We start from the raw sequence: 26429 nt of genomic DNA, 5'->3' as shown, positions 1-26429 counted from the left end.
AAACAACTTTGACACAGCTTTCAGTAACTCAGATCAGAAGGAAAGTAAAGATCTCTAGCAGGGAAGAGCAGCTGTAGGCTAGGACCCCAAATGGTCCCAACACTGGCTCCTGGGCCACCAGGTTCAGGCAAAGGTAAAGAAGAATGCTCAGGGGCTGGTCCTCAGACCATTCCCACGTCCTGCCTTCATCCACGCTCTCCACAAACACAAGCCACCCACTGGGGAACTCCTACAGCTTGTGGCTCCCTAGAGAAACACAAGCCTTGTGACCCCATAAATAGGACCCAAGGACCTGGTTCCCCATGGAAGACCAAGGCTGATGTACAAAGGTCCCAGGAAACACTGCTCAGAAGAGGGTGCTGGGGTTCGGGTCAAGAGCTCGTGCCGTTTCATTTTTCCTGACAAGACATCACCAGGAAGCTGAGAGCGGGGGATACAGGCTGCTAGGCAGGCATTTGACAAATTAACTGTCCCTCACCCAGTTCTAGAGCAAGATAATCGAAGGAGCCATGGCTACTTATACTTCTAGAGCCAGGAATACAGGTGGCACACTCAAGTGGAACTGGCGTCTGTCCCTGAACATGCAGTCATTCAAGGGATATTTCCTCAGCTGGGTCTCAAGTCAGAGAATGCTGGGAAGAAGAGGTCCTGGGAATTTACCCGCTCATTCAGAACCTCAAACACGAACTGCAAATATCATGTCATGTCACAACAGTTTCACTGGGTGAACTGTCAAAGAGCAGCCCCAGGGTCTCTGAGTCACACACTTCCCAGATGTCACTGGTCAGACAGGAAGTATAGCTTCTGCCCCTACTGGGGTGCTTCAGACACTCCGGCAAAAGTGAACTCATCCACTCTCAGTTTTTAGCAAGCTACTGTGAAACGGAAGGTCGGGCTCTAGGATCCCGACTCCAGCACGAGGAAGCCTTGGCCTTGGCGGTAATGATCCATCCCACACTCAGTGGCAACACTGTATCTCTTCTGAAAGATGCAGGCTTCTCAGGGCCAGCCACTCAGGCCTGCAGCAGCCGTTAGCAAAGCCGACCACAGATCTGACAAGGGCAGCTCTCCCCGCCTCATGGAGCCCCAGTTCCTGCCTGCTAGCTCTCAACGAATTGTGTAAGAACACAGGCGCTATTGTCTCCCACACTTGCCGTCAGCTTCTCGAAGAGCAGCCTCCTCACCACCCACAGGAAAACCACAAAGGGATTTTGACTTGGACTTGAGGGAGGGGGGCTTCAGACCAGATCTAGATCAAGGCTGTGAGTGAAACCACGACTGCGGTCCATGCCGTCCAGGCAGCTTGGGAAAAGGCTCATCCAAATACCCTGGAAATTTTTGGGCCTGGAATTTGCAAGGACTGAACAAAACTTTAAAGAGAGAGCGACTCACTGCCATAATTTAATGCCAGGTTCATGGCCACCGCCCCAACTCCCAGAATCAAGGAATCTCCTGGGGTTCAAATAAAGCTAAACACTCCCGATAACAAAGCTTTTCCTCAAATCCTTTTTAATAACATGTAGCCCACCCGGGGTTCACCAGGTATAAAAACAGCCATTCCTGATTTTGTATAAATCAACCACGGAGACTCGGCATCAGAATATATCAAGTACAGACATCAAACGGGAAACCCCAGAGAGCAGACATGGTGCAGGAGGCAGTGACCGTGAGAGTCAAGCCCACTGCAAGGCAGCTCCCAAGACGGCAAGCTGCACGACGGCGGTTGATATGAACGGGGCAGTAGACGAGGCGGCACCAGGTTGGCTCCACAGAGGGTTTCAGTCCCACCTCCTGATGCCCAGAGGTTGCTGGGGACCCTGGCCTGTAGTAGCCCCTGGTGGGCATTTCCACCCAGCGCCCTCTATACACACTGTCCTGTGGAACTTCTGAGTTCAGTAGCTCCCACACACGCCAGAGGACAGGAGGGAGGCCTCAGCCATCAGGTGCAGCACCCAGATCTAGTCCGCTTGGGCGTTTTGCAGCTGGCTATATCCACAATCTGGGACGGCTCCTCAGCCCTCTGCCGGGCGATCATCGGCACCACCAGGTCAAACAAGGTCTCAAAGAGGAGGTCCACATTCTGCCCAGTTTTGGCACTGGTTTCGAAGCACATCCGCTCTGCGGCTGGCATCTCCCCCTCGTCCAGCATCTTGTACTTCAGAATCTTCTTGTAAAGGGCCATGGCGTCCTCTGGCTGCACCTGCCTGGGTACCCTGGAGGAGACACAGCTGCCCCCTGCCTTCCCAGAGGCCTCTCTTTCCTTCTTCCCACCCTCTGGGGCCCGCTCCATGGCCAGGTCCACTTTGTTTCCCACGATGGCAAACAAGCAGTCCTCGTTGGCCGTTTCCGTCAGGCCCAGGAACCTGTCCTCCAGTTCCAGCAGACTCTGCCGGTGGTTCACATCATACGTTAGGATGACAGCGGCCGCCCCCCGGCAGTACATGGAGCCCAGGCCATGGAACTGCTCCCGCCCTGGCAGGAAGCAAACAGAGAGAGATGGTTATTCATCTCAGGATACACCCACCATGAACGACCCTGTGGGCAGGCTCCCCACCCTGATCCCCACCCCCCAAGGATTTAGGATCCCAGGGCAGAGCACTGACACACTAATGGCCAGATAAATAAAGCTGCTCCAGGTGGCCAGTCAGGACTCCATGCCCTGCTAAAGCTGGCCCAGGTGACTGAGCAAGGCCCCGTGTCCAGTTAAGGCTGGGTTCTCCACTCCAGACACCCCAGCAGTCCTCACACCATCTAACAACACAACACTGTCAGTATTCGGGACGAGGGACATGCAAGTGCCTCCTGGTCAGAGGGTAGCTGCCTGTTCTCACTTTAAAACAAGATGATTTGAGGTCCTGAGTTCAAATCCCCACACACATGTAAAAAGCTACATACAGTCAGGCATGGTGGATGTCATTTAACCCTCAGGAGCACTTGAGAGGCAGTGTAGAGTAGATCTCTGGGAGTTCTGGGATAGCACTGAGACCCTGCCTCAAAAAATAAAAACCAGACATGGCCACATGCACACCCATAAACCTAGCCCTGGGGTGAGGAGAAAGGAGAGACACCATGGCTTGTAGCCCCTAGCCTAGCTCCAGATTCAGTGACAGACACCCATCTCCAGGGACTAAGACGAACAGTGACAGAGTAGGTCACTGAGTGTCCTATTCTGACCTCTGCGTGAGCATGGTCCACCACCTTTACAAAACACACACCGTGCACATGCACACATACATGTGCGCGTACATGTGCACACACAAATGTGCATACATGCACACAGAGTCACGCACACATACACGTGTACATACATGCACACACACACACGCATGCGCACGCACGCATGCACAGGGAAAAAAGGAATCTGTGCTTAAACACGAGGCTGCCAGGACTTGAGAGATGCTTCAGAGGCCAAGAGCACTGGTGCTCTTGCAGAGGACCTGGGTTCAATTCCCAGCATCCACATGAGGGTTCACAATTGTCTGTAACTCTGTTCCTAAGGATCTGATGCCCTCTTTTATCCCCTGCACAAGTGGCGCACAGGTATACATGTAGGCAGAAAACACCTTTACACATAAAAATAAAAAATTTAAAAACACAGTACTACCCACATGGGTCTTGGTTGTGTGTGTGTATCTGTGTTGTGGTGTGTCTGTGTCTGTGTGTCGTGTATCTGTGTGTGTTTCTGTGTGTGTCTATGTGTATATGTGTCTGTGTGTGTATGTGTCTGTGTGTGTCTATGTGTGTATGTGTCTGTGTGTGTCTATGTATGTATGTGTCTGTGTGTGTCTATGTGTGTATGTGTCTGTGTGTGTCTATGTGTGTGTGTGTCTGTATGTGTCTATGTGTGTATGTGTCTGTGTGTGTATGTGTCTGTGTGTGTCTATGTGTATATGTATCTATGTGTGTGTGTCTACGTGTGTGTCTATGTGTGTATGTGTCTGTATGTGTCTATGTGTGTGTGTGTAATGCTGAGAATGTGATGTAAGCACCTGCCACTGAGCCACAGCCCCGTCGTGGGTCTCTGTGTATGTGTGTGTCTATGTATGAGTCTGTGTGTGTCTATGTATGAGTCTGTGTGTGTCTATGTGTGTGTCTATGCATGTGTGTGTAATGCTGAGAGTGTGGTGTAAGCACCTGTCACTATCGTGGGTCTCTGTGTCACACTCTGAGGTGTCACCAGCCACGTCTGATTCGTAGGGAACGCGATGGTTTGTTCTCGTGGGGTGTGGACCTCATCCATCCACAGCTCAGGAGTGTTCTCACATCTGCAGCGTATCTGCTCTGACATGGGGACACGGACCTAGGAAGCAGCCGTGCGAGGGCAGGGAAAGCCACTGCACAGGGCGCTGCACTCCGTTGCCACAAAGACCAGCAGTGAGCTGCAGAAGTGCTCCTGGGGTGTCTTCAGACAGGATGGATGCCTTCCATCCCACAGGCAACTGCTGCAAATCACACCAGAGCTGCAACTGCCTCGAAAGCCACGGCGGCTGCTCTGCCTGCTGGTGGGTCCACCTGCCGGTGGGTCGCATTACTGGACGGTTTGTGCTGTCAACTTGACAGCGTATAGGATCACCTAGGAGATGGACCTCTTGGCACACCTGCATAAATGCAATATTAATTGCAATATTAATTGGGATGGGAAAACCCAGCCGCTGTGGTGGTCACTCCCTGGCTGGGATCCTGTAGGATATAAATGGAGAGGGAGTTGCCTCCAACCACAAGCCCTGCTTCCGTGACCCCCACCAAGACAGACTGCACCTGGAGCTGAGCTGAAATGACCCTGCACCCCTTAAGTGGCTCCTGTCGGAGTATCTTACCACACAGGAAAAGAAACACAGAATTACATGCTGGCAGCAAACTACACACCAGGGAAAACACGGTCCAACTGTACCGTTTTTTTGTTTGGCTTTGGTTTTTGTTTTAAGACAGGGTCTCACCTTGTATCTATCCCTGGTTTTGCCTGCAAATTGCTATGCAGACCAGGCTGCCTTTGAACTCATGGAGATCGGCTGCCTCTGCCTCCCAATGCTACTTCACCAAGGTTAATCATAATCTTTAAACATGGCAGTGTAGCTGGCAGCTTTGTCTGTGGCCAATGCATTTTAGCCTTTTGTCTGAGCAAGGGCTGGGCTTATCCATCCACTGAGATGTTGAAGGTTTCATGGAATAAGAAATGAGGGTGTCCTGGGCCTGCTTTCCACCACTACCATCTTCAGCCAGATGCCATCTTCAGTAATTCTGAAATGGCCGCATTCCGACACAGGGTACTTAACACCCAGCCGAACAATGCTGTCCTTTGAATGTATGGCTTTTGTCCCACTGCAGAGTCTGCAACACTGATAAGACAGACTTTTGCTTACCAAAGAGAAGTGTACCACCTAACACACACATGCATGCACACACACATAAATGTGTGTGCGTACAAACACACATGTTTATACAACACACCCAAAAACATACACACATGCACACAAATATATACACAAACATATGCAAACACACACACACACCCCAGGCATCTCTCAGCACAACCTTCCAGGATCATGAGGTTTTCAACTGTGACAATAGTATCCGTTCAGCCACCAGATTTCACAAGAGATTGACCACAAGGACACAGAGTAGTGATATTCCACCAGCCCTGAAAGAATTTTTTTCGAGTCTCTGTGATATAGTTCACTCAGGACAAAGAAAGAACTGTATTAACACCCACGCCCCAAACGGCTTTCTGTCCCAGATAAACTGATTTGACGCTCCGTGTGGTGGCACACGCCTGCGGTCCCAGCACTCAGAAAGCAGGAGCAGGAGGTTTCAAGTTACAGGTTAACCTGAGCTACACAGCAAGACTTTGTCTGGGTGGAGGGAGGGAAGATTTGCCTTTTGAAAAGTAAATGGTAATTACACAAAAATAAAGATCATAAACACTGAACGAAATAGGAGATGTGAAACAAGAAACCCCGAATGAAGCAGAGCAGAGAGCCAAATGGTGCTTGCCGTATTATGACCAGCCGGTAATGACGTCAGCCAATCAGGCACAGAACTTACACCAGCTGAAGAACTTGCTACCTAGTCTTCATGCTCAAATCTGTATGTAGCTCAGCTGGGCAGTGGTGCGCACTTTTAATCCCAGTACACGGGAGGCAGAGGCAGGTGGATCTCTGTGAGTTTGAGGCCACCCTGGTCTACAAAGTGAGGTGCAGGACAGCCAGAGCTGTTACACAGAGAAACCCTGTCTTGGGGTGGGGGGGGAGCAGAGAATCTGCAGCTCTTTGAGTTGCTAATGGGATTCACAGGCTGCACGGATGTGGGTGGGCACTGTCCATAATAAGACAATCCTAGCTGCCAGGCGGCGGTGGCGCACGTCTTTAATCCCAACACTCGGGAGGCAGAGGCAGGCGGATCTCTGGGAGTTCGAGGCCAGCCTGGTCTACAAGAGCTAGTTCCGGGACGGGCACCGAAGCTACAAAGAAACCCTGTCTCAAAAAAAAAAGACAGTTCTAGCTAAAGGTAGCAGGGACAAAGAGGGGAGGATCCCAGGCATTGAGACAACGCAGAGAAACGGATGTCAAGAGGACCTCCCTCCTGGACTGACTTTCCAAACTCACCTTGTCTTTATATGTAACACTGTATGTATCCCAGAACTTGTACACAAGTCAGGCGGGCTTAAACGGGTCCTGAGACCCTCCCCCTGGTAACACGTGGGTATTTAATCCTCTCGCACCCTCCCTCCTTCCCACGTTGGATTCCTGGGTCCTTCACCAAGGTGTTTGACTTCCCTGAGAATTGAGTTAACACCAAGGAACTACAGGCAGTGTGTTATGGCTCCTCTCAGAACCCTGGCACTGGCAGCCAGAAAGTCTTCCTGGGGATCCCGAAATCCACACAGAAAGTCCCTGTGAGTCTGGAAGCCTCTTAGCACTGAGTCTAAGTTTCCCGTTGATGAAATCCAAGTAGCACCTGTCTGTCAAGGGGTTGGTTGAGAAAATGAGAATGACTTCATCCTTGTAAACAGCTCAGCCCTGCACCTAGCACATGGTCAATAAATCATGAGTCTCAGCCTCCCACTCAGCCCTCATGGGGAGCACGCTCGGTCCTGCTCTAGTCTCTCCGGCTACATCTGCAAACTCCCCCAGGCTTGCTGCCCACAGGGCAGCTGACCCACACCCTGCTGTCTCCCTGATTCTCGAGAATGACCTTCTCCCTAATCCTGGCACTTCCCTGACTGGCTGTTAGACCGCAGTTAAAAATGGCCCAGAGGCGAAAGTGGGGAAAACGGAAGCCAATGGCCTGCAGTAACCCGGCTCAGCTACTGGGGCTCTGAAAACAGCCCAGTCACTTTCGACTACATTCTCCAGTCTCCCCAAGCCAAACAGCCGTTGAGTCCAAATGTCTGTGGTTTTTATTTCCATATTCCGCATCACTGAATGGATTGGTATGTCTGGCAGGAATCATGTACAACCCTGCCCACACATTCTCACTGAGTGGGGGTAGGAGGGCAGCTCTTTTAAAACTACTGATACTCAGACCCTAGATCCACATGGATCAGGAGATAAATGCAGTGTGCAGCCAGGACTGAGGTCACCAGCCTGGGCCCCATTACCCAGAACCATAGAAAATAAACACATTTAAAAAAATAGCTGGCTGAAATGAAAAACTCAGATGAATGCTATAAGCTCCATGCAAGCCCAGAGAAAGGGAATTTGTACAAGCAAGCTCTGCCACATGCATCTCTGCAGCCCATTGGGCGGGAGCTGCAAGAACACCCCTGTGATGGTGTGGGCAAAAAAGATACGGAAAAGGTGCAAGGAAGCAGAGCTAAGGACAAGGACAAAGGTCGGAGCCGAGAGCCCAGTCTCGGAGACCTGCAAGACTCAATCCAGGCAAGCTGTGATAGGCTTCTCTAAATAAGTTAATTTTTTTAAATGAATTTAAGATTTCCCCAGTGTTTCCAACCTCAACCCATGAATGCTACTGCAAAGATTATTTTATCTCTACTTCATAAAGCCAAGTGAGCGTTAGGCAACACTTACAGTCAAACATAAACTACCTTCGATACACCAGATCCACAACATTTCATCTGCTTCTGTTGGAACAGCCTGCAGAAGGCACAGCTCTCCAGGGACGTGTGCAGGAAACAAGTAATCAAGCTTTCACGCACAAGGAGAAGGGGGCCACATGTCTCCCTAGATTTGTAAGGTGGGACCCTGGGGCCCTGCTGTATAAGGCTGCTGCCACAGCCTCTACTGCAGAAAGTACATACAGAGTGTAGAGCAGCAAGCCAGGGGCTTTCAGTGCCACCAGCAGGCTTTATCTGAGACTTTCCATGCACCAGGGCTTTCCTACGGGAACAACATAGATGGGCGTGGTGGTGTGCACCTTAAATCTCAGCACTCAGGAGGTAGAGCTGTGCAGATCTCTGTGCATTCAAGGCCAGTCTGGTCTATCTAGTGAGTTCAGAACACCGAGGACTATGTCTCCAAAAATAAACAGTATCATTGATGACATCCTGTGGAACAGGCCACGGCACAAGCCACCTCAGGCAGACCACAGGAGAGGGCTTTGGTCCGATAATGTCTGGCTGTTCCTCTGACAATGTCTCAGATGAGGCTAACACATGGGACCGTCTGCAATTTAGTATTCTGGCTCAGGAAGCCACTGGGAAGTTCCCAGAGCATCAGCCCAGGCAGAAATCCAGACATCATCTTTGCATCTCAACCTACAGTGCTTTCCCCGGGAGAGTGATGTTTTGGCTTCTTAGAACCTGTACTCTCAGGAATAAGGGTGCATTTAACTGGGGAGGTTCCCCCAAGAAGTATAGAGTGGTCTCAACAGCCAGTCTTTCTGATACATCATCTCTAGACCAGCTACCAAGCTCCATTCCCAGCACACACACAGAGGCAGCCTCAGAGAGCCGCAGTTTCAAGGGTGGCCAGAAGGGTCCACAACACCTCACCAGGACCTGCACAAACCTGGTCTGAGGCCCCCACAGTGACCACACACCCAGGAAGAGGCCTAATAGCGGAGCACTCTGCCCTGCGGTGGTGTGAATGAGAACAGTCCCCACAGGCTCATATATCTGACCGCTTAGTCACCAAGGAGTGGAATTGTTTGACAAGATTAGAAGGATTAGGAGCTGTGGCCTAGTTGGAGGAAGTGTGTCACTAAGGTGTGAGCTTTGCGGTTTCAAAAGCCCACACCAGGCCCAGCGCCTGTGTCTCTCTTTCCCTGTGGATAAGGAGGTAAAATAAAGCTCTGGAGTTACGGCCCCAGCAACATGCATGCCTGCCTGCGGCTGCCATGCTCCCCCCCCCCATAACAATAATGGACTAAACCCCTGAAGCTGTAAGCAAGCCCCCAGTTGACTCGAGTTTTGTGTCTCTTTGCAGCAATACAACAGTGACTGAAACGGAACCCACTGCCCACTTCCCTATTATCAGCCCCTTCCTGACCCGTGGCCCAGACGGTGGTTTCTGCTGAAAATCCAATGGTGGAAATCCCCTGCAGCACACACAGACTTCCTTCAGCCTTCAAAGTATGAGGAGCCACAGAGCTGGCAACTGTCCAGCACTGGTTCTGCCTGCCAGAGTTCAACACAAGGGCCCACAACGGAAAGGTAGAACTCCTAGAATCAGCAGCCAGCCTCAAGTCTGGGATCATCCTTCGTGACTGAAGGGTTTGGGGTGATGGAGACCGTAGCCAGGAGTCTAAAACCTGAGATTTTTCTGGTTTTAAAGTGACTTCCTCCTTCCTTATCTCTTAAATATATGTCCCACGAGAAAGGGAATTTTCTACATGGTGAATCCAAGGCTACTTTCCCATGCTCATCCCCAAGACCCACAAAGAGGACCTTCCTGGAAAATGAAGTTAGGGTTTAGAGAGTTTTCTGAGCTACCCAAGGGCGTGTCCACAGAGAAGATGTACAGAGAAGAAAGCCCTGGGACTCTGGAGAGACTCAGTCACTGGTCAAGAAGTCTATACACCAGCAGTTCTCAACCTGTGGGTCTCAACCCCTTTGGGGTCACATATCAGATATCCTGCATATCAAATATTTACATTACAGTTCATAACAGTAGCAAAATTACAGTTATGAAGTAGGAATGAAAATAACTTTATGGTTGGGGGTCACCACTCCATGAGGAACTGTATTAAAGGGTCATGTGTTAGGAAGGTCGAGAACCACTGGTCCATGCCTCGCTCAGGTCACTCACCAGCAAACCACCCAAACCAGCCTTCCAGGCCATCTGCACCAGAATCAGATCACCAGAATCCCAGATGGGGAGGCAGCCCAGGCTCCCTGCCTCAGCCCAGCACTGGCTCAGCCCAGGGGGGCCTTCCCACTTATCTGGGGACATCTGTCCCAGGTGGCCAGATTCATTCTCGACATCTGACTCTGAGACCCAAAGCCCAGACATGGATGGCCATGGTGGTGGTAACACACACTCCCAAACACCTACATACTGGCCTCCTATCACCCCTGTGAACCCCCACTCCAAGGCCAATGGCAGCATCTCTGAATACAGAATATGGCATTTAAGATGCTTTAATAATACAGGTACTTTTTTTTATGACAATGAGACATGTCTGCTCCTGGAAGCACCAATTTACTTCAGAGAAGATAATGGATATCAAAGAAACTTCACATGGAGTTTACTTTCTTGTGGCAAAAGTTAAGTCACTGGGCAAGAAAATGCCCTTGCATCAACTGCTGCCTGTATGCTGTCCTAATTGGACAAGCAAGTCACAAAAGAGACTGACTGTCAAACATTGTCAAGACAAGGTGGGACAGTCCTTCAAATATCTTACTTCATAGAAAAATCTGTTGACTATTCCAGACCTTTAGGCTGAGGATGGAAGCTCCAACAGAGGGAACTTGGGTGGCTGTCCAGGCAGCCAGCTGTTTCTGCCATTTTTCACATGTTTTTGGAGGTCACTCGCTTGCACTTCGTGCTTACTCAGTTAATATTATTTCCTTCTTGGGTCTCTGAAGTAGTTGAAGACTAGATAGCTATCATTATAATTGTTTTGTTTGCAAGACTCAGAAAAGAAATTCACTTAAGTGTAAAGTGTACAAGGTTGAGAGCTATCAAAAGATAGTTTTGGATGATAATGTAACTTAGAATAGAAAATGAATTAACTACAAACTTTGGAACTCACCAAAATGGATAAAGGAGTGTTTTCTCTGAATTTGTCAAATGCAAATGGACTAGACATTGTTGGTGTACTTATTGCTTGTATATAGTGTATGTTGTTGTACTTATTGTATATAGTTTTTCTCATATTAGTTATAACCTTCTTTCATTTTAGACAAAAAAGGGGATATGTGATGATATTTTGTTTGTGACCTAACAAATAAAGTTGCCTAAAGATCAGAGTGTGGAGCTAGCCAGTAGTTAGCCATAGCACTTGGGAGACAGAGGAAGACAGATCTCTGTGAGTTCAAGACCAACCTGGGCTACACGAAATTGATCCAGTCTAAAAGAGTCAGGCGGTGGTGGCTCACATCTTTAATCCCAGCACTAGAGAGGTATAGACGAAAGGATATGGCTGGGTGGAGAAAGGAATAGAAGGCAGGAGGAGACAGGCGCTCACAGTATTCAGTCTGAGGACTTATAGAGACAGGATAACCCATTTGGTCTGAAAATTTTGTAGAGGTAAGAACTAGTGACTGGTTGTTCTGCTTCTCTGATCTTTCAGCTTTTCCTCCCTAATATCTAATACCGGGTTTTTATTATTAAGACCAATTAGAATTCAAGCTACATCTACACACACTATAAAATTAATTAAAGGTAATGTTTATCTTAATATTGTATTTTATTTAACCAATATAGCTTTATCTTCACTTCAACATACAGTCCAAAGAAAGCAATTAAAGCAGTGTCCTTTGTCTGGGCCACCAAGTCTAAACTGAGTGTATATTTTACACCATGCAACATCGCCACTGTTCAGTTAACACAGGCATGGCTATGTTTAAGCAACAAAGATATAGATTCTCTGAGGCAGAGACCACCTGCATCTGCCCACTGTCCATTTGGTACCCAGTTCCCAGACACAGGAATGCTCCATCATCCCAGGAAGGAGAGGCCACCTGCATCTGTCTACCCTCAGTGTAGTACCCAGTTCCCAGGACACAGGGGTGCTCCATCATCACAGGAAGGAGAGGCTGCCTGCATCTGTCTACCCTCAGTGTGGTACCCAGTTCCCAGGACACAGGGATGCTCCTTCATCACAGGAAGAAGAGGCCACCTGCATCTGTTCACCCTCAGTGTGGTACCCAGTTCTCAGGACACAGGGATGCTCCATCATCACAGGAAGGAGACTGTGAAGGAGGAAAACAGCACCAACATCTTCAGCTTTACTGACCCTCACAGCCACCACTCATGTACCAATCAAGCCTGTATCTTTTCCCTCTTCTTGATTACAAGCCAAGCCATAGATACCAACAATCCCAATCACCTGGAATCTAACTGCCCTGCCTGCCCCAGTGTCTCACATCTCAGCCCTTCCACTCAACAACTGCTAAGTCTTCATGGGTAACCAGGAAGCCCTGGTGGGAAGCTGGAGGAGGTCAAATGGGTCTCTGATCATCTGACCACACTCTGTTCTCAGCCCCAGATGGGAAGTGACACTCAGGACACTGTGCCTTCTCAGAAGCCTGACACAGACTTCTGACTTTCACTTCCAAAGGTGAGCAGAAGGTCAGGAAACACCACTCACGTTCAAAAATAGGTTAAGTTTACTCCACACTCGCTAAAGTGAGTTCAGCTGCGCCCCAAGAAGACAGCCCAAATCCTCATGCTCACCCTGTATCTGTGACCTTATCTGGAAACAGACTACTAGCTATGGTAGGGTCACGCTGGAGGGTGCCCAGTGTTCAGCAGGCTGTGAGCCACGGCCATGGGGGAAGAGGAGACACACAGAGGGCCAGACACACAGAGGGCCAGACACACAGAGGGCCAGACACACAGAGGCCAGACACACAGAGGGCCAGACACACAGAGGGCCAGACACACCGAGGGCCAGACACACAGAGGTACAGCAAGGTCTGGAGAACAGGACTGTGGGATCCCCCAGATGAAGGAAACTTGGTTTCTGCCCTGGAGCCAAGCCAACCACTGGCACCTGAACTTCAGACATCCAACCCCCGGAATTTCGAGAGGGTAAGTTTCTATTGTGGTAAGCCACAGAGTGTGTGAGACTCGCCAAAGCAGCCCTGGGCAACTCAGGCGCAGACTGGAGGCCGCCACCCCTCAAATCAGAAACCATGAACTGATCAAGACTCACAGTTCCTTTTCCTTAGTGTCCCCACTATGCACAAGGGTCAGGAGGGCAAGAGGCATTCTCCTCCCACCCCAGCCAGCCAGCCCTCGTCCCACCTTCAAAATCAAGGCAAGCCAATCATGAACCTCAATGGACAAGGAGAAGTCGTTAATGGGATCAGATGACACTGGACTTGCGTCACAAAACCCAAATACCACCCCTGAACCAGGTCAGCAAAGCCTCTCACTTCCTGAGCACGAGACTTACTCGAGGACAGAGATCCCCAGAGACACCAGCATCTGGCTTTGTCTCTCAACCTTAAACCCAATCCCAGGCCACCGGGTGCAGGAGCGACCTTCGCCCTCCCTTCCGACTGTGTGAGAAATGAAGGGCCAAGTCCGGCTCTTTATCACTCCTGACAAACACAGGAAGAAGAGGTGTAACCCAGAAAAGCTGCCCCCACTAGAGGCCAATGACCTACCTGCCAAAGCAGGCCTCCTTGGCTGCGTGGCGGGGAGGGGCAGGTGCCCTGCCCTGCCCTAAAGCACAGAACCTAGGACATAGAGCATGTGAGACAGTGCCAGGCCATAGTCATAGGAGCCACTGTCCACATGGGCAGCAGGGCAGGTGACAGCCAGGGTTCAGGTCCCTGCTCCTCATACCATGGACACTGTCAACCTCGGGTCCTACGTTGAGGAAAACAGAGGTCAGGAAATGGATGCTTGTGGTCTAGGAGTGGCTCTATCACAAGCAAGAAGACCTGAGTTCGGATCCCCTAGGATCCACAGTGTGCTTCTGTAAACCTGGCACGGGGGGGGGGGGGGGGGGGAAGAGTGGCAGAGCCCTGCAGCTCGCTGGACAGCCCACCTAGCCAAACTGGTGAGTTCCGGGTTTAGGGAGAGACCCTGCCTCCAAACTAAGGTAGGTAACAGCTGAGGAGGACATATCACACAAACCTTACACAACCACACAACACACACGCATATATACACATAAAAAATAATAAAATCCTTTAACCTCAGCACTCGGGAGGGAGAAGCAGGTGGATTTCTGTGAGTTTGAGGCCAACCTAGTCTACACAACAAGTTCCAGGACAGGCTCCAAAGCTACAGAGAAACCCTGTCTAGAAAAACATAATAATAATAATGATAATGATAATGATAATAATAAAAGCACGTTGGTATATCATAGTCTAAAGAAATAATGGATGGGGGCTGGAGAGATGGCTCAGCAGTTGGAGCACTGGCTGCTCTTACAGAGGTTCTGAGTTCAATTCCCAGCAACCACATGATGGCTCACAACCATCTATAGTGGGATCTGATGCCTTCTCTGGCATAAAGTTGTACATGCAGACAAAACGTTCATATACATTAAATAAATGAATGAATCTTTTAAAAAAGGAAGGAAGGATAGTAGGAAGGATGATTGGGCAAATCCAAAAAAAATCAGAGGAGCTTAAGGAATGAAGCACAGCTCCTCCCACAGATGCAGCCTCCTCCTGCAGGCAGGCGACCTCACAGAGGAACACAGGGACTTTCCCAGGGACAAGACACACTGGAGGTGAGCAGAGAATTCGATTCGCAGAAACAGCTAAGCTGAAGCCGTCAGAAGAGCCTGACCACAGTCACCCAAAGCCCGCACGTGGAGAGGTAAGGCACAGCTGCTTCTAACCGCTGTGATCACCGAAGGCAGGGTGACAGGGAACTCTGGGCGGCAGCGTTGGAGTCACAAACACACCGCAGAATTTTCACCCAGCTCAGCGGTGTCATCTGGATGGTTTGTTTGGTCACTTGAAGGATAAACAGAAAGAAAGCACATGGCCCACAAAGATGACAAACCGCAGAGAAGTTGTGATCATGGCTGAGGCTTGACAATGGGGTGCTGGGGAAACACTAAGGTGGACGGATAGTAGCCAGAGCTGAAATCACAAATCTTATGAAACAAGAATTTACTGAGAGTAACTCAATCACACCAAATAATGTGGAAAAAAAGAGATATTCTTCAAAATACACTTATATAACAGACTTAGCTGTGAATACAAAAACACCCACAGAAAGAACACCCATAAAGCCGCTCTCCGATCTCCCTTTCCTTCAATTAGACACTGTGTGGCCTGCTGGCGACTGATTCTCCAAGGAGATTAACAAATAAAAACCCAATCGCTTGCAAAGTCTGCTTATTAAAACAGGAAGCTAAAGAAGGCTTCAAATGAGCTTTAACTTGCTTCAAAGTCAAGACCGGACCACAAGAACCACATTAAGAGTCGAAAGGGGCTTTCTTGAAATGCATTATTCAGAAAAGGCTCTGGTGGGCACATCACTCTGCAGACGTCCCAGAACACAAAGGTCTTTGCTGAGTGAAGAGTTCCTTCCTTCTGCAGCTTACAGAGCCCTCTGAGAAACACGTGGCAGGGAACAAGCAGCCTTCTGGGCTCTTTCTTGGGAAACAGGACCTGACAGAGGCTCAGGCCTTCGTGGTCTGTCACTTAAGCAGCAGGAAGGGTGTATTCTGGAAAGACTTGTGGCTTGCTCAGCTTGCTTCTTTGATACAGCTCAGGACCACCTGCCTAGGCAGCTCTACCGCCAGCCGTCTGGTCCCTTCCACATCAACTGCCAATCTGATGGCATTTTCTCAGTCAAGAGCCCCTCTTCCCAGATGATTCCAGCTTGTGTCAAGTTCTCTGCCAGCACACTCTGGCTGACAGAGAGAACTCAGAAGACCCAGCATGTGCGCCCACTAACAAGCAAAAACTCAGCACTCCCCCGTGGATTAGACCAAGAGTGAACCTAAGGTTGAATCCTCCACTTTCCCTTCCTGTATTATCTCTGTCCCTAACGAAGGGCTTTGCCCTGTATTGAACAGTACAGAAAACATTCCATTATATTATTTTATATTTACCTAAAATTATATATAATACATGTAAATATATAATATATATACATAAGATATATGGATATACAAAAGGAAGCTAATCCACTTTATCTGACAATGCTCTCCACAAGAATCATAGGCTAAATCAAGTGATGGTGGCACACCCTTTAATCCCAGCACTCAAGAGGCAGAGGCAAGCAGATCTCTGTGAGTTTGAGGCCTGATCTACTCAATAAGACCCTGTCTCACAAAAAAAAAGAAAGGAAAGAAAAGACAGACAAACAAAGACAGGGAAGAAGGAAAGATGGGAGGGTGGGAGAGAGAGAAAGAGAGAGAGAAGAAGAAAGAAAGAAAGAGAGAGAAAGAGGAGAGGGAGGGAGGGAAGGAGGGAGGGAGGAAGGGAGGGAAGATGGACACAGGCTGACTACACAGCAGGATATCAGGTCAAGTCTTAAGTGACCTTGAGGAATATTGTTAACTTGTCCATGAGGGTCAACAAACGTTCCAGCCTCTGAATGTAAGAGATACTCTCATAAAAATGGCATCACTACAGGTAACCCGAGTTAATCTGATTTGAAATTAATTAAGTTTGGAATGTGTTTTGCAATCTCTGTAGAAAATGTGGCTGGCTAAGTCAGCAATAGGTCACCAGTTCTGATAGACATGAACATGTCCTCAGTCTGGAACTATGGCAGGTGCAGACAGCACACGAATGCAGCCATGGTCTCCCTGCTTGGCACAGTGTTGCAAATGTGAGGGACTTCCCCAGGAGGGCACCCCTTGTGCTTTTTAGTCTGCTGTGATCTCACTTTCCTGTCTGTTTATTTGTGTGCTGTGCAGTTGGTGCACCCCTGCACGTGTGGCCATCAGAGAGCAATCTCAGACATCTTCCTCAGGTCGTCTCTGCCTTAGTCCTTTGAAACAGGGTCTCTCACCGAACCTGGACTTTGCTGGTTTTCAGCCAAGCTGGCAACGCACAGGTCCATCTTCCTGTCTTCACCTCCACCTCCACTTTACCCCCAGCACTGGGGTGACAGGCGAGCACACAGACATGCCAGGCTTTTTATGTGGGTACCAGGGATCCAAACTCAGCTCCTCATACTTGTAAACCAAGGGTCCTTACCCACAGAGCCATCTCTGCGGCTCCTGCTGGTTTTTACTAGAGGACCACAGAAAAGGTAAAAAAGCAAGTCCCCAGAACTGTATGGAGTAGCTTTCCCTTATGTCTTCACCTCAGTTCCTAGTCCCACGTCTGTGGATTTTGGGGGGATGGAATAAGAAGTGTCCAGCTTCCTATTCCGGCACAGGGACATGGGGTTTGCCCTTTCCCCATTGTGTCCTGGCCCTTTGTTAAAAATCAACTGACCCCAAATGCGTGAGTTTATTCTGGGCTCCTGTCACGTGCCGTCAATCAAGGCACCTGTTGTTAGGCTTGTTTGTCCTGATTTGTGATATATTTTCAGGTGAAGAAGTGTGAAGCCCCCAGGGCTCTTCTCCTTGGTCTGACTGCTTTGGTTATTCTGGATCTCCGGAGTTCCCCAGAAACTGGGTAGTGATAGGGGAACTATCACTATTAACTTTTGTTCTACTTTTGTGAAGAAAAAAAAAAAAAACAGCCGGGCAGTGGTGGCGCACGCCTTTAATCCCAGCACTCGGGAGGCAGAGGCATGCAGATCTCTGTGAGTTCGAGGCCAGCCTGGTCTACAGAGCTAGTTCCAGAACAGGAACCAAAAAGCTACGGAGAAACCCTGTCTCGAAAATCAAAAAAAAAAAAAAAAAAAAAACAGCATCAGAATTGAATCTGTAGAGCATTTTTGGCATAGACATTTAACAATAGTTTCACAGTGCATGGACATGTGAGCTCCTTCCGAGTATTTCTTTCTTCAGGTCCTGTCATAAACACTCTAGTTTCATGTCACAGCTTGTCTTAAGGTTTTTATTGCTGTGAGGAGACACCATGACCACGGCAACTCTCATAAAGAAAACATTTAATTGGGGTGGCTCATTTACAGTTTCAGAGGTTCAATCCATTATCGTCATGGTGGGGAACGGGGTAGCGTGCAGGCAGACATGGCTCTGGACAAGCCGCTGAGAATACTACAGTTTGCAGGCAACAGGAAGTCGACAGAAACACTGGACGGAATCCTGAGCATAGGAAACCACAAAACCTGCCCCCACAGTGACACCCTTCCTCCAGCAAGGCCATACTCACTCCAACAAGGCCACACCTCCCAACAGTGCCACTCTCTATGAGATTATGGGGGCCAATTACATTCAAACTACCACACAGCTCTTTCACCGCCTTGATTAACTCTATTTCCAATATCTGATTTATTTTCAATGCTATTCTAAAATGACTGCTCATCAACTTATTTTTCAGATAGTTCATTGTTGGCATATAGAAATACCACCCATTTTTCTAAGTGGGCTTGTGTCAGGGCCAAAAGAAACAGGGAAAAAGGGCTAACCACTGTGCCTATTAGGACACCAAAGCAGATGCTGGCCTCCAAGCACTCAGAACCTGTGGCTCCTCTCAGTTCTTCTCCCTCCCACCCCACCCCCGCCCTAAACCTCTCCAGCCTGTGGACTTGGCTTCCCTTCCCCCAGTTTATCATTCCTATGTAATCCTGCCATTTTGGCCATGTGCTTTCTATGCTCTCGGTTCTTGGTTCTTGTGTTCTCTCTCTCTCCCTCTCTCTCTCTCTCTCTCTCCTCCTTTCTGTCTGTCTGTCTGACCCCACTCCTCTCATGCCCATAGTTCACTCTGCTGTCTGCATCAGCCTGCTACTTCCTGCTACTTTGTCTCCCTGTTCTGGACTCTTCCAGATGCCTCTAGCTGTACTCTCCCTCATACCTACAATAAAAACCTCCAGGTCAGGCCCTCATTTCATTCCTGGAACTTTACTGTGTGTGTGTTTGTCATCTCAAACAGGTTTTTGTAGCCATTACATTTTTCTCTGTACGCAAAAGCCTGTTCTGCAGACTCAGTGCCATTTCACTGCTTCCTTTACAATGTAAAGGTCTTTTTTTTTTAAATTCCCTTGCCTTGTGGCTCTGACCAGCAGTCCTAGCAGAGTCTTGAATAGAGCCCTTCTTAGCGAAAAGCTTCCAGCTTTTATAGTCTTTTATAGTTGCAGTATGTTCCCGCTGGGCAATGAGGCAAGGCTGTGCTGTGCGGTCCCCAAGCTCTTGGGTCAGTCCATGTGCAGCCGCGAGTGACAGGCAGCTCCCGCCTGGATGCACCCAGTGAAACAGTCATTCCAGGAGAGCTTTGAGCTGGCGGCCTCCCAGGCAGTTGCAAAGCTGCTCCTTCAGCTGCTGTTTTATTGAAGCACACCACGACCTGCCCTAGGCATTGTGACACTCCTGACTGCTCTCTGGTCTTCGGGACAGGCATGGGAGTGTGTGTTGTGACATAGATAGGACATCATGCCTCACTCCTGGCGAGCCCGGCCGAGCCAGCTGTTCACAAGCAGTACATCCTGAACTCTGACACAGGACTAAGTGTGTGTCTGTCTTCAGGACTCCATGCACCAGGAGCGGGCTACAGGACCGGTCTCCGTGTAGGACACAGTCTTCAGGCAGAATGGGGACATGCATACAACAAAGGAGGCACCCTGCCCCATGGCCATGCCTAGCATGGGACTGCAGCCTTCAGACACTCAAAAATGCTCCTCAGCTGGGAAGAATACGTGATGAGAGAGAAGAGCACTCAATATGTATTTGAACATATTCCTGTTGAATCTGGAGCATAGCCCCAGCCCCTGGCATCCATCCCAGCCCCCTGGACTGGGAGTATATTGGTCTGGACTCCAAATCCCAGCATGCCAGGTCCAGGGAGGGGTCAGGACCACTCCCACAGGGTATTTAAGTGGGCTCCCAGAGGAGAAACACTTGGTTCAGGGTTTGCATGGGCTCCCTGCTTTCCTGTCTCCCTGCCATACTCTTGGCCACCCAAGACCGCTGCACTTAATAAAACGATGGGCATTTTGATTTGGTTTGATCTGACCTAATTGGATTTCTTTGTGCCGGAGGGGCTGTCCTTCTTAGGATTTTTTTTCTTAACAATTACTCCAGTTAGTGATGTGCACTAGCATACAGGGGTCATGAACACAAACACTGAGAACTCTTCCCTCCACTTTCTCCTGAGTGTGACTGTCACCCTGGGAAGGGCACAGCAGGGGTTCAGTTAAACCCTGGAGCAGTTCACCAGGCTCTGATTCCAGCTCAGCCACTTCCTCACTGTGTAAACTCCCTGTGGAGAGAGTCTTGCTGCTGCTTGCCAGTGTCCTTGAAAGGCAAATAACCAGGCTGATAGGGCACCATGAGGCTTCCCCTGAGGTTGGTATGATGTGTATCAGCCTTGCAAGACTGTAGCGGGGAACGTAAATGATCCTACAAGCAGACAGCAGCTCAAGTGCACCCCTCATCATCACTGAAGTCCATCCAACTCATTCATTCAAGGCCGCTCACTCCCGATCTAGGCAAGCTCCCTCTGGAGTCACCAGTGGAAGCTATTGAGGAAGTGGATCTTCATGCCTACAGACACAGCTGAGACTAAAGCTTAAAGCTAAATAAGGAAGGAGCTGAAGAGACAACTAGAGGATAAAAGCACTGGCTGCTCTTCCAGAGGTCCTGAGTTCAATCCCCACCACCTATGTGGTGGCTCACAATGGTCTGTAACTCCAGTCCCAGAGGATCGACACCTTCTTCTGACCTCTGTGGGCACTGCATACATACGGTACTCAGAGACACGCAGACAAAATATCCGTGCACATAAAATAATTTTTTTTCTTTTTTTTCTTTTTTTTTTTTTTGTTCTTGTTGTTTTTGTTTTTCGAGACAGGGTTTCTCTGTAGCTTTGGAGCCTGTCCCGGAACTCGCTCTGTAGACCAGACTGGCCTCGAACTCACAGAGATCCACCTGCCTCTGCCTCCCAAGTGCTGGGATTAAAAGCATGCACCACCACCACCTGGCCAACATAAAATAATTTTATCTAAAAAAAGAAAACTGAGCCACAACATAAAAAATGGCGCCTTGGCTAGGCAAGTTGGGTGAGAGTGTTAATGCTCTGTGACACAATGTGTCTTCTAGACAACGCCAGTAGAGTTATAATTAAGGAACGCCATGCCCGGGTTCTCTGAGCAATACATAAACACACCCCGAGGAACTGTGTTTCGTGTTTGCTAATTTAATTCCACTTAGGCCAGTAGCTTTTCAAGAAAATGCCCCACTTGGAAAGTTTCCAAGCTCAGGAGCTTCAATAAAATTCTAATAATCTGGGGCTGGCAAGATGACTCAGCCGGTGTGCAAAGCTGATGATCTCCGTTCCATCCCCAGAGGCCACAGCAGATGCATAGAAACAACTCTATAAAATTGTCCTCTGACCTGCATATGCACGCTGTGACATGCATGTGCCTGCCTGTACACACGTACATGAGCAACGAGCGTGTTAATGTCTTTTTAAAATTCTAGTAGTCTGTGAGCATCCCACAAAATGAGTGTGGTAAATACACCTCTAATTTTTCAAAACTAAAGGAAAAGGCAAACACACCAAACTCCTTCTTTTCTGAAATCCGTGGATTCCATTCCTGTACACATTTACTGGAAGAGAGAGAAAAGCTGTTAGCAAAGACTAGTGGCAAAGTCCTCTGAGTCCGTGAGTCAGGGCGCCCCGCCCAGCAGTTACGGGACTTTTAAATTACAAAAGCTTCAGGCGCTTAGGAAATCACATTGTCTTTCGAAAGAGTCTTTACCCAGGCACAAAAAGTGCCCACACCCGCTGCCAGCAGGGAGATTCCAAAGTAGCTCTGACAGCATTTGCCAGAAGTTACACTGTAACAAAAGGGAAAATACATCCAGAAGGCTGCCCCGGAGTGGCGGACCTCTTTCCCTGTCTGCAGTCCACCTAAAAAGTTTTACAAAGACAGAAGAAGTAGAGAGTGAAGCAAAGACGCCTATTCAGCCAACCTCAAAACAAGGAGAGATCAAGGAGGACAGGACCCTCAGCTGCAGGGTTCCAGGGAGAGAGAGACTCCACCAGCCACAGCTGTTTCCAGAACAGAAGACAAAGGAGCCAGAAGCCGTGGAAGACTCCCGGAGCTGAAGCAGCAGAAATGGGATTCCTGTGATAAGGACACAGCCCTGCTGTCATTTGAACTGTAGCCAGCTGAGGACCTCCAGCTTCCGGACCAGGCGGAGATAATGCACATTGTTTTCAGTTTCTACTTGCTAGAGCAGCAAATGAACGCTAAACCTAGGGATTGCCAGTGATGCGGGTGGGCTACCGTGTGACATGTGTCCGCTGTGACATGTGTGAAGTGGCTCAGCAATGCCACTGGCAGAGGACAGGAGCAGGTGGGCCGTGAGGGAGAACTGGCCTAGGCTGCCTAGAATGGCTGTGGAAACAGGCTGTGGCAAGTTCACTGGTGGGGAGGCAGAGGGAAGGGGGCCCTCGCTCCCCCTCCCCTGCATCACCTTAGGAAATTCGGAGTTGTGTTATTAGGGATCAGTGGAAAGACAAGGCCTTGGTTCTGCTGGTGAACCTCTCTTGGAAAGGAGTGAGTTAGAGGAACCTAGAGGGAAGGGACACGGTCTCAGGAAACTGATCTGTGTCTGTGACTCTGTCTGTGTGTGGTGGGGGAGTGGCAAAGCATTCAGGTGATGAAGCTGAGGACTTTCCAAGCAAATGCGGAAGGTGGCCTGGCTCTGCTGGAGGTGAAACCTGGTTCTCCCTGCCACCTGTATTAACGCGGAGCAAAGAAAGACCGAGGGTGGCACTGTCATCGGAAAGGGAAAATGACAGGTGAGGTCCAGACCACAGGGAGTATTCAACACCCTGTCAGGAAAGTCTGCTGCACCTTGGGTGTGTAGGACAATCTTCTGTTAGTATATCAAAGGACTAAAAGGCCAGAGCGTCCAGCAGCAACAGAGAGAGGGCCCTCTGAAGAGAGCAGGCTGTGGATAGCAGGCTCTCACCCCCCACCTATCTGCATCCCCTTGATCCACGCCACAAGCAAGAGCTCTATCCCAAGAACCCAGCAGCAGCAGCAGCAGCAGCAGCAGCAGCAGCAGCAGCAGCAGCAGCACCAACCACCAGGACGAGGGAGAAGATACAGGGGCTGAGCACAGATGGAGGAGCAGGACCCAGTTCTGAGCTGGAGCTCTAAGTTGCTTTCCCAAACTCATCTCCAGGAGCCAGGAGGGGGGTGGGGAGGCGGACTTTGAGGCTACAGCCAGAAAGGGCTAGGACAAACACGTGACCAGTGTCCAGCCTGCAGGGGTCTGTACTGGCCCTCGGCTACTTTCTCATACTACTGTACTGCTTTCCAAGCAGATCCGAGATTGGTAGGAAACTCAGGCCTTGCTTTCCCCCTCTTCTGGAATCTGAAGCTCCAAGACCAGCCCATTACCGTGGAATAATCCTTCTGTACACTGTGTAAATTATGCCATAATTGGTTTAATAAAAAAGCTGACTGGCCAATAGCTGGACAGGATAAAGTTGGGCGGGAAAACCAGGCTAAGGACACTGGGAAGGAGAAGATCAGAGTCAGAGGAGTCGCCAGCAGGACACGGAGATGAAACAGGATGTAGATTAATAGAAATGGGTTAATTTAAGTTGTAAGAGCTAGTTAGTAATAAGCCTGAGCTATCAGCTGAGCATTTATAATTCATACCAAGTCTCTGCATCAATTATTTGAGAACTGGCGGGCAGGAAAGAAAAGTCAGCTTACAGTCCACAAGATGCACACCTGGATAACCCTGAGATGACAGTTGTCTAGTCTGTTCAGTCCACTGCCGTGCATAGGTCTGAGCTAGAAACAGAACTTAGCACATGGAAGATGTTTGGCATCTGTTTGCTAATGGCAGGTAACACCACCACACCACTGGCAGCTCTGATCATCCCATCCTGGCCTGACCATCCCACAAAGGGTGATGGTCCCTCTCTCTACCACAAAGGGTGAGAACCCCCTCTGCGCCAGACCATCTGGGAAAGGTATATGAGTAACCAGAGAACAATGGGGGATGCCTGGACCCCTACAGACAAGGTCTGCACCCTACATGCCTGCCCCTGGGCTACCTCTGAAACTCTACACTAAGAGAATAAGATGCCTAATGAGCCGGCACGTTCCTCCCATCCCCAGCCACACCCAGCAAGCTCCAGGTGCCAAACACGTGAACAGTCAAGAGTCAAAACACAAATCCTGGCCAGCTGCTGTGTTTCTGACTACAGCTGGTCGCAAAGCCCTCACAGGTGTGTGCTGCCACCCACCTACGGAGCTGGAGAGCTAGCAAGTAAGTTTCGGTCAGTCTTCGTTATAGAAATTACTCTAAAAGTCAACTGGGGAAGAGGCAGGGACTTTACGCTAGTTACCGCACACAGAATCCTGGACAGTAACTACTCCCTCGTCTCTGCTCCCACCAGGTGACTAGCAGCCCAGAAGTCACCACCAAAGTAAGCACTAATTTAGTCACATGGGCCACTGTTGACCCTGTACCTCAGTCCCCCAAGCAGTCCCCCAAGTATGTGTGCACAGACATCAGGAATGTGGAGAAGGGGCCTGGCCACCCCGCCTTGCTCCCTCGTCATCTAGCTTGGTGTTCCAGGAACACAAAAGCAGCCAGGGAGGCTGGGAAACTAGTCGGGTTGCTACCAACCCCACAAGAGGAACCAGCAAAGTCTCAGGATATCATCACATCAGCAGTGTTACAAAATCCTCTGGTGACCAAGATCAGGATGCATTCCGCCCAGAAAAGTGAAACTGCTCCTTCATGCCCTGCGGGGACATGTGCTGTGGCCACACATCTGTGTCTAATCCAGAAACATCAAGAGATGTTGGGGGAAAAAAAACGACCAATTCCGTGTTCTCCCCTATACACCAAGGGCAGCAGTTAAACCCAGCAAAGAAGCAGCCCTCTGTCCAAGACTAGGAAAGGAGTTCACGGACTGACTGGGCTTGATTCTCCAAGATTGCATCCATGGGCGCTGAGTGCCAGGCAAGCGGGCAGCCTGAGAAAAATCAGATGCTTCACCTACAACCTGGAGTGAAGTCAGAGGAAAGACGTGGAAACTAGGAACCAGTGCATTCCCCACGAGGCTAAGGAAGGAACAGGGAAGGGTGGGGGGGATGCAAACAGCAGAGAAGGCGCCAGAGAGCGCCACTAACTCAGTTTTCATCAGAGAGTGCATTACTAGCCGACAGATTGATATGCCCAAAGCAAGAAGTCAGGGATTAGGAGCAAGACTTTTGAGTACATCAGAACTTGGAGTTTCAGACATCGGAAACCTCATTCCACGAAACTATACCATTTCCGGGTTTGTTTGTTTGTTCACTTAAAATATCTTATTTCCTTATCATGGAAAAGGAAGAAAAAACGGAACAAACCAGTGCTAACCTATAGTCCAAAACGAAGATGGACCTACTGGAAAAATCACAAACAGTACACGCACTAAAAATAATTAACTACCTATCTTTAAAAGGCCAGTACAGGAACCTATTCCACGCACATGACTTGCGCACCAGCCAAGACCCAGCAAGTGAGTAAATAACCCTGAGTCGCAGAGGCGATTCCAGCTCCGGTTTCCAGTTGACTTACATTCAGGGGTGGCGATCCAACACTCTCTGCCTCAGTTTTCTCGTTTATAAGGGGGCCAATAATAGCAGCTCTGCTCGACACCTCGAACTGCTTGGCACGCCAAAGGAGGGTACCCTGAGGGGGACACTAAAGCACCTAAGATGAGGACCAGAGATCTCTTCCATGATAACCTGGATCTTCGCGAAGACGCACAGAGTGGGCTGAACTGGAGATTTTCCCAGTCAGCAAAGCAGGACAAGCGGGGACAGAGAAGCAGTGAACGCCACAGTCGGAGCTGGAGACCCAGCGCCTGAAGAGAACAACTCCTCGCCCCGCGGAGCCGGAAGACAGCCTGTACCGGCGGGGCCGCCCTCACCTGCGGTATCCCATAAGGAGATGTTGAAGGAGCGCCACTGCTTCAGGTAGAAGGCGCCGCCCACGGTGCTGACCGTGTCCGGGAAGCGGCGCTCCATGTAGCGCTGAAGCAACGACGTCTTGCCCACATTCATGTCCCCCAACAGCACGATCTTCCCGTCCGGCTTCCGCATCGTCGCGGAGGAGGTGGTTCCTGCGCCCCTTGGTCACCCGCCCAGGGCGCCAGGGGTAGCGAACCCCGAGTTCCCAGGGACCCCGGACTCTAGTGGCCCAGACCTGAGGTCGGGACGCGCTGAAGTGCCGAAGAGGAAGCCCGCTAAGGCTCTCCGGGGTAGAGTGAACTCAACCCCGAG

The 26429-nt window shown here is 49.7% G+C and overlaps 1 protein-coding gene across 1 annotated transcript; it reads right to left on the bottom strand.

Annotated features, from left to right (window-relative positions):
- Positions 1 to 1498: 1498 nt before the first annotated feature.
- Positions 1499 to 26429, bottom strand: Rab20 (RAB20, member RAS oncogene family). Its single transcript, XM_041673510.1, has 2 exons — positions 26078 to 26429; positions 1499 to 2472 (listed from the first exon to the last, which is right to left on the bottom strand). Exons 1-2 carry the CDS (start codon positions 26247 to 26249, stop codon positions 1940 to 1942), a joined length of 705 nt encoding a protein of 234 aa, XP_041529444.1. The 5' UTR covers positions 26250 to 26429; the 3' UTR covers positions 1499 to 1939.

The sequence above is a fragment of the Microtus oregoni genome, unplaced genomic scaffold (assembly GCF_018167655.1).
Source record: "Microtus oregoni isolate MIOR12 unplaced genomic scaffold, Mior012 000024F_ref0000369, whole genome shotgun sequence".
Lineage (NCBI taxonomy): Eukaryota > Metazoa > Chordata > Mammalia > Rodentia > Cricetidae > Microtus > Microtus oregoni.
Note: the sequence above shows the minus strand (reverse complement) of the source record. Positions and strands in the feature narration are given on the sequence as shown.

Excerpts from the sequence above, each read along its gene's own strand:
- Rab20 (XM_041673510.1), bottom strand. The coding sequence starts at position 26,249 with ATGCGGAAGCCGGACGGGAAGATCGTGCTGTTGGGGGACATGAATGTG. Across the intron at positions 2,473-26,077 it reads CTCCTTATGGGATACCGCAG|GGCGGGAGCAGTTCCATGGC; the intron begins GTGAGGGCGGCC and ends GCTTCCTGCCAG.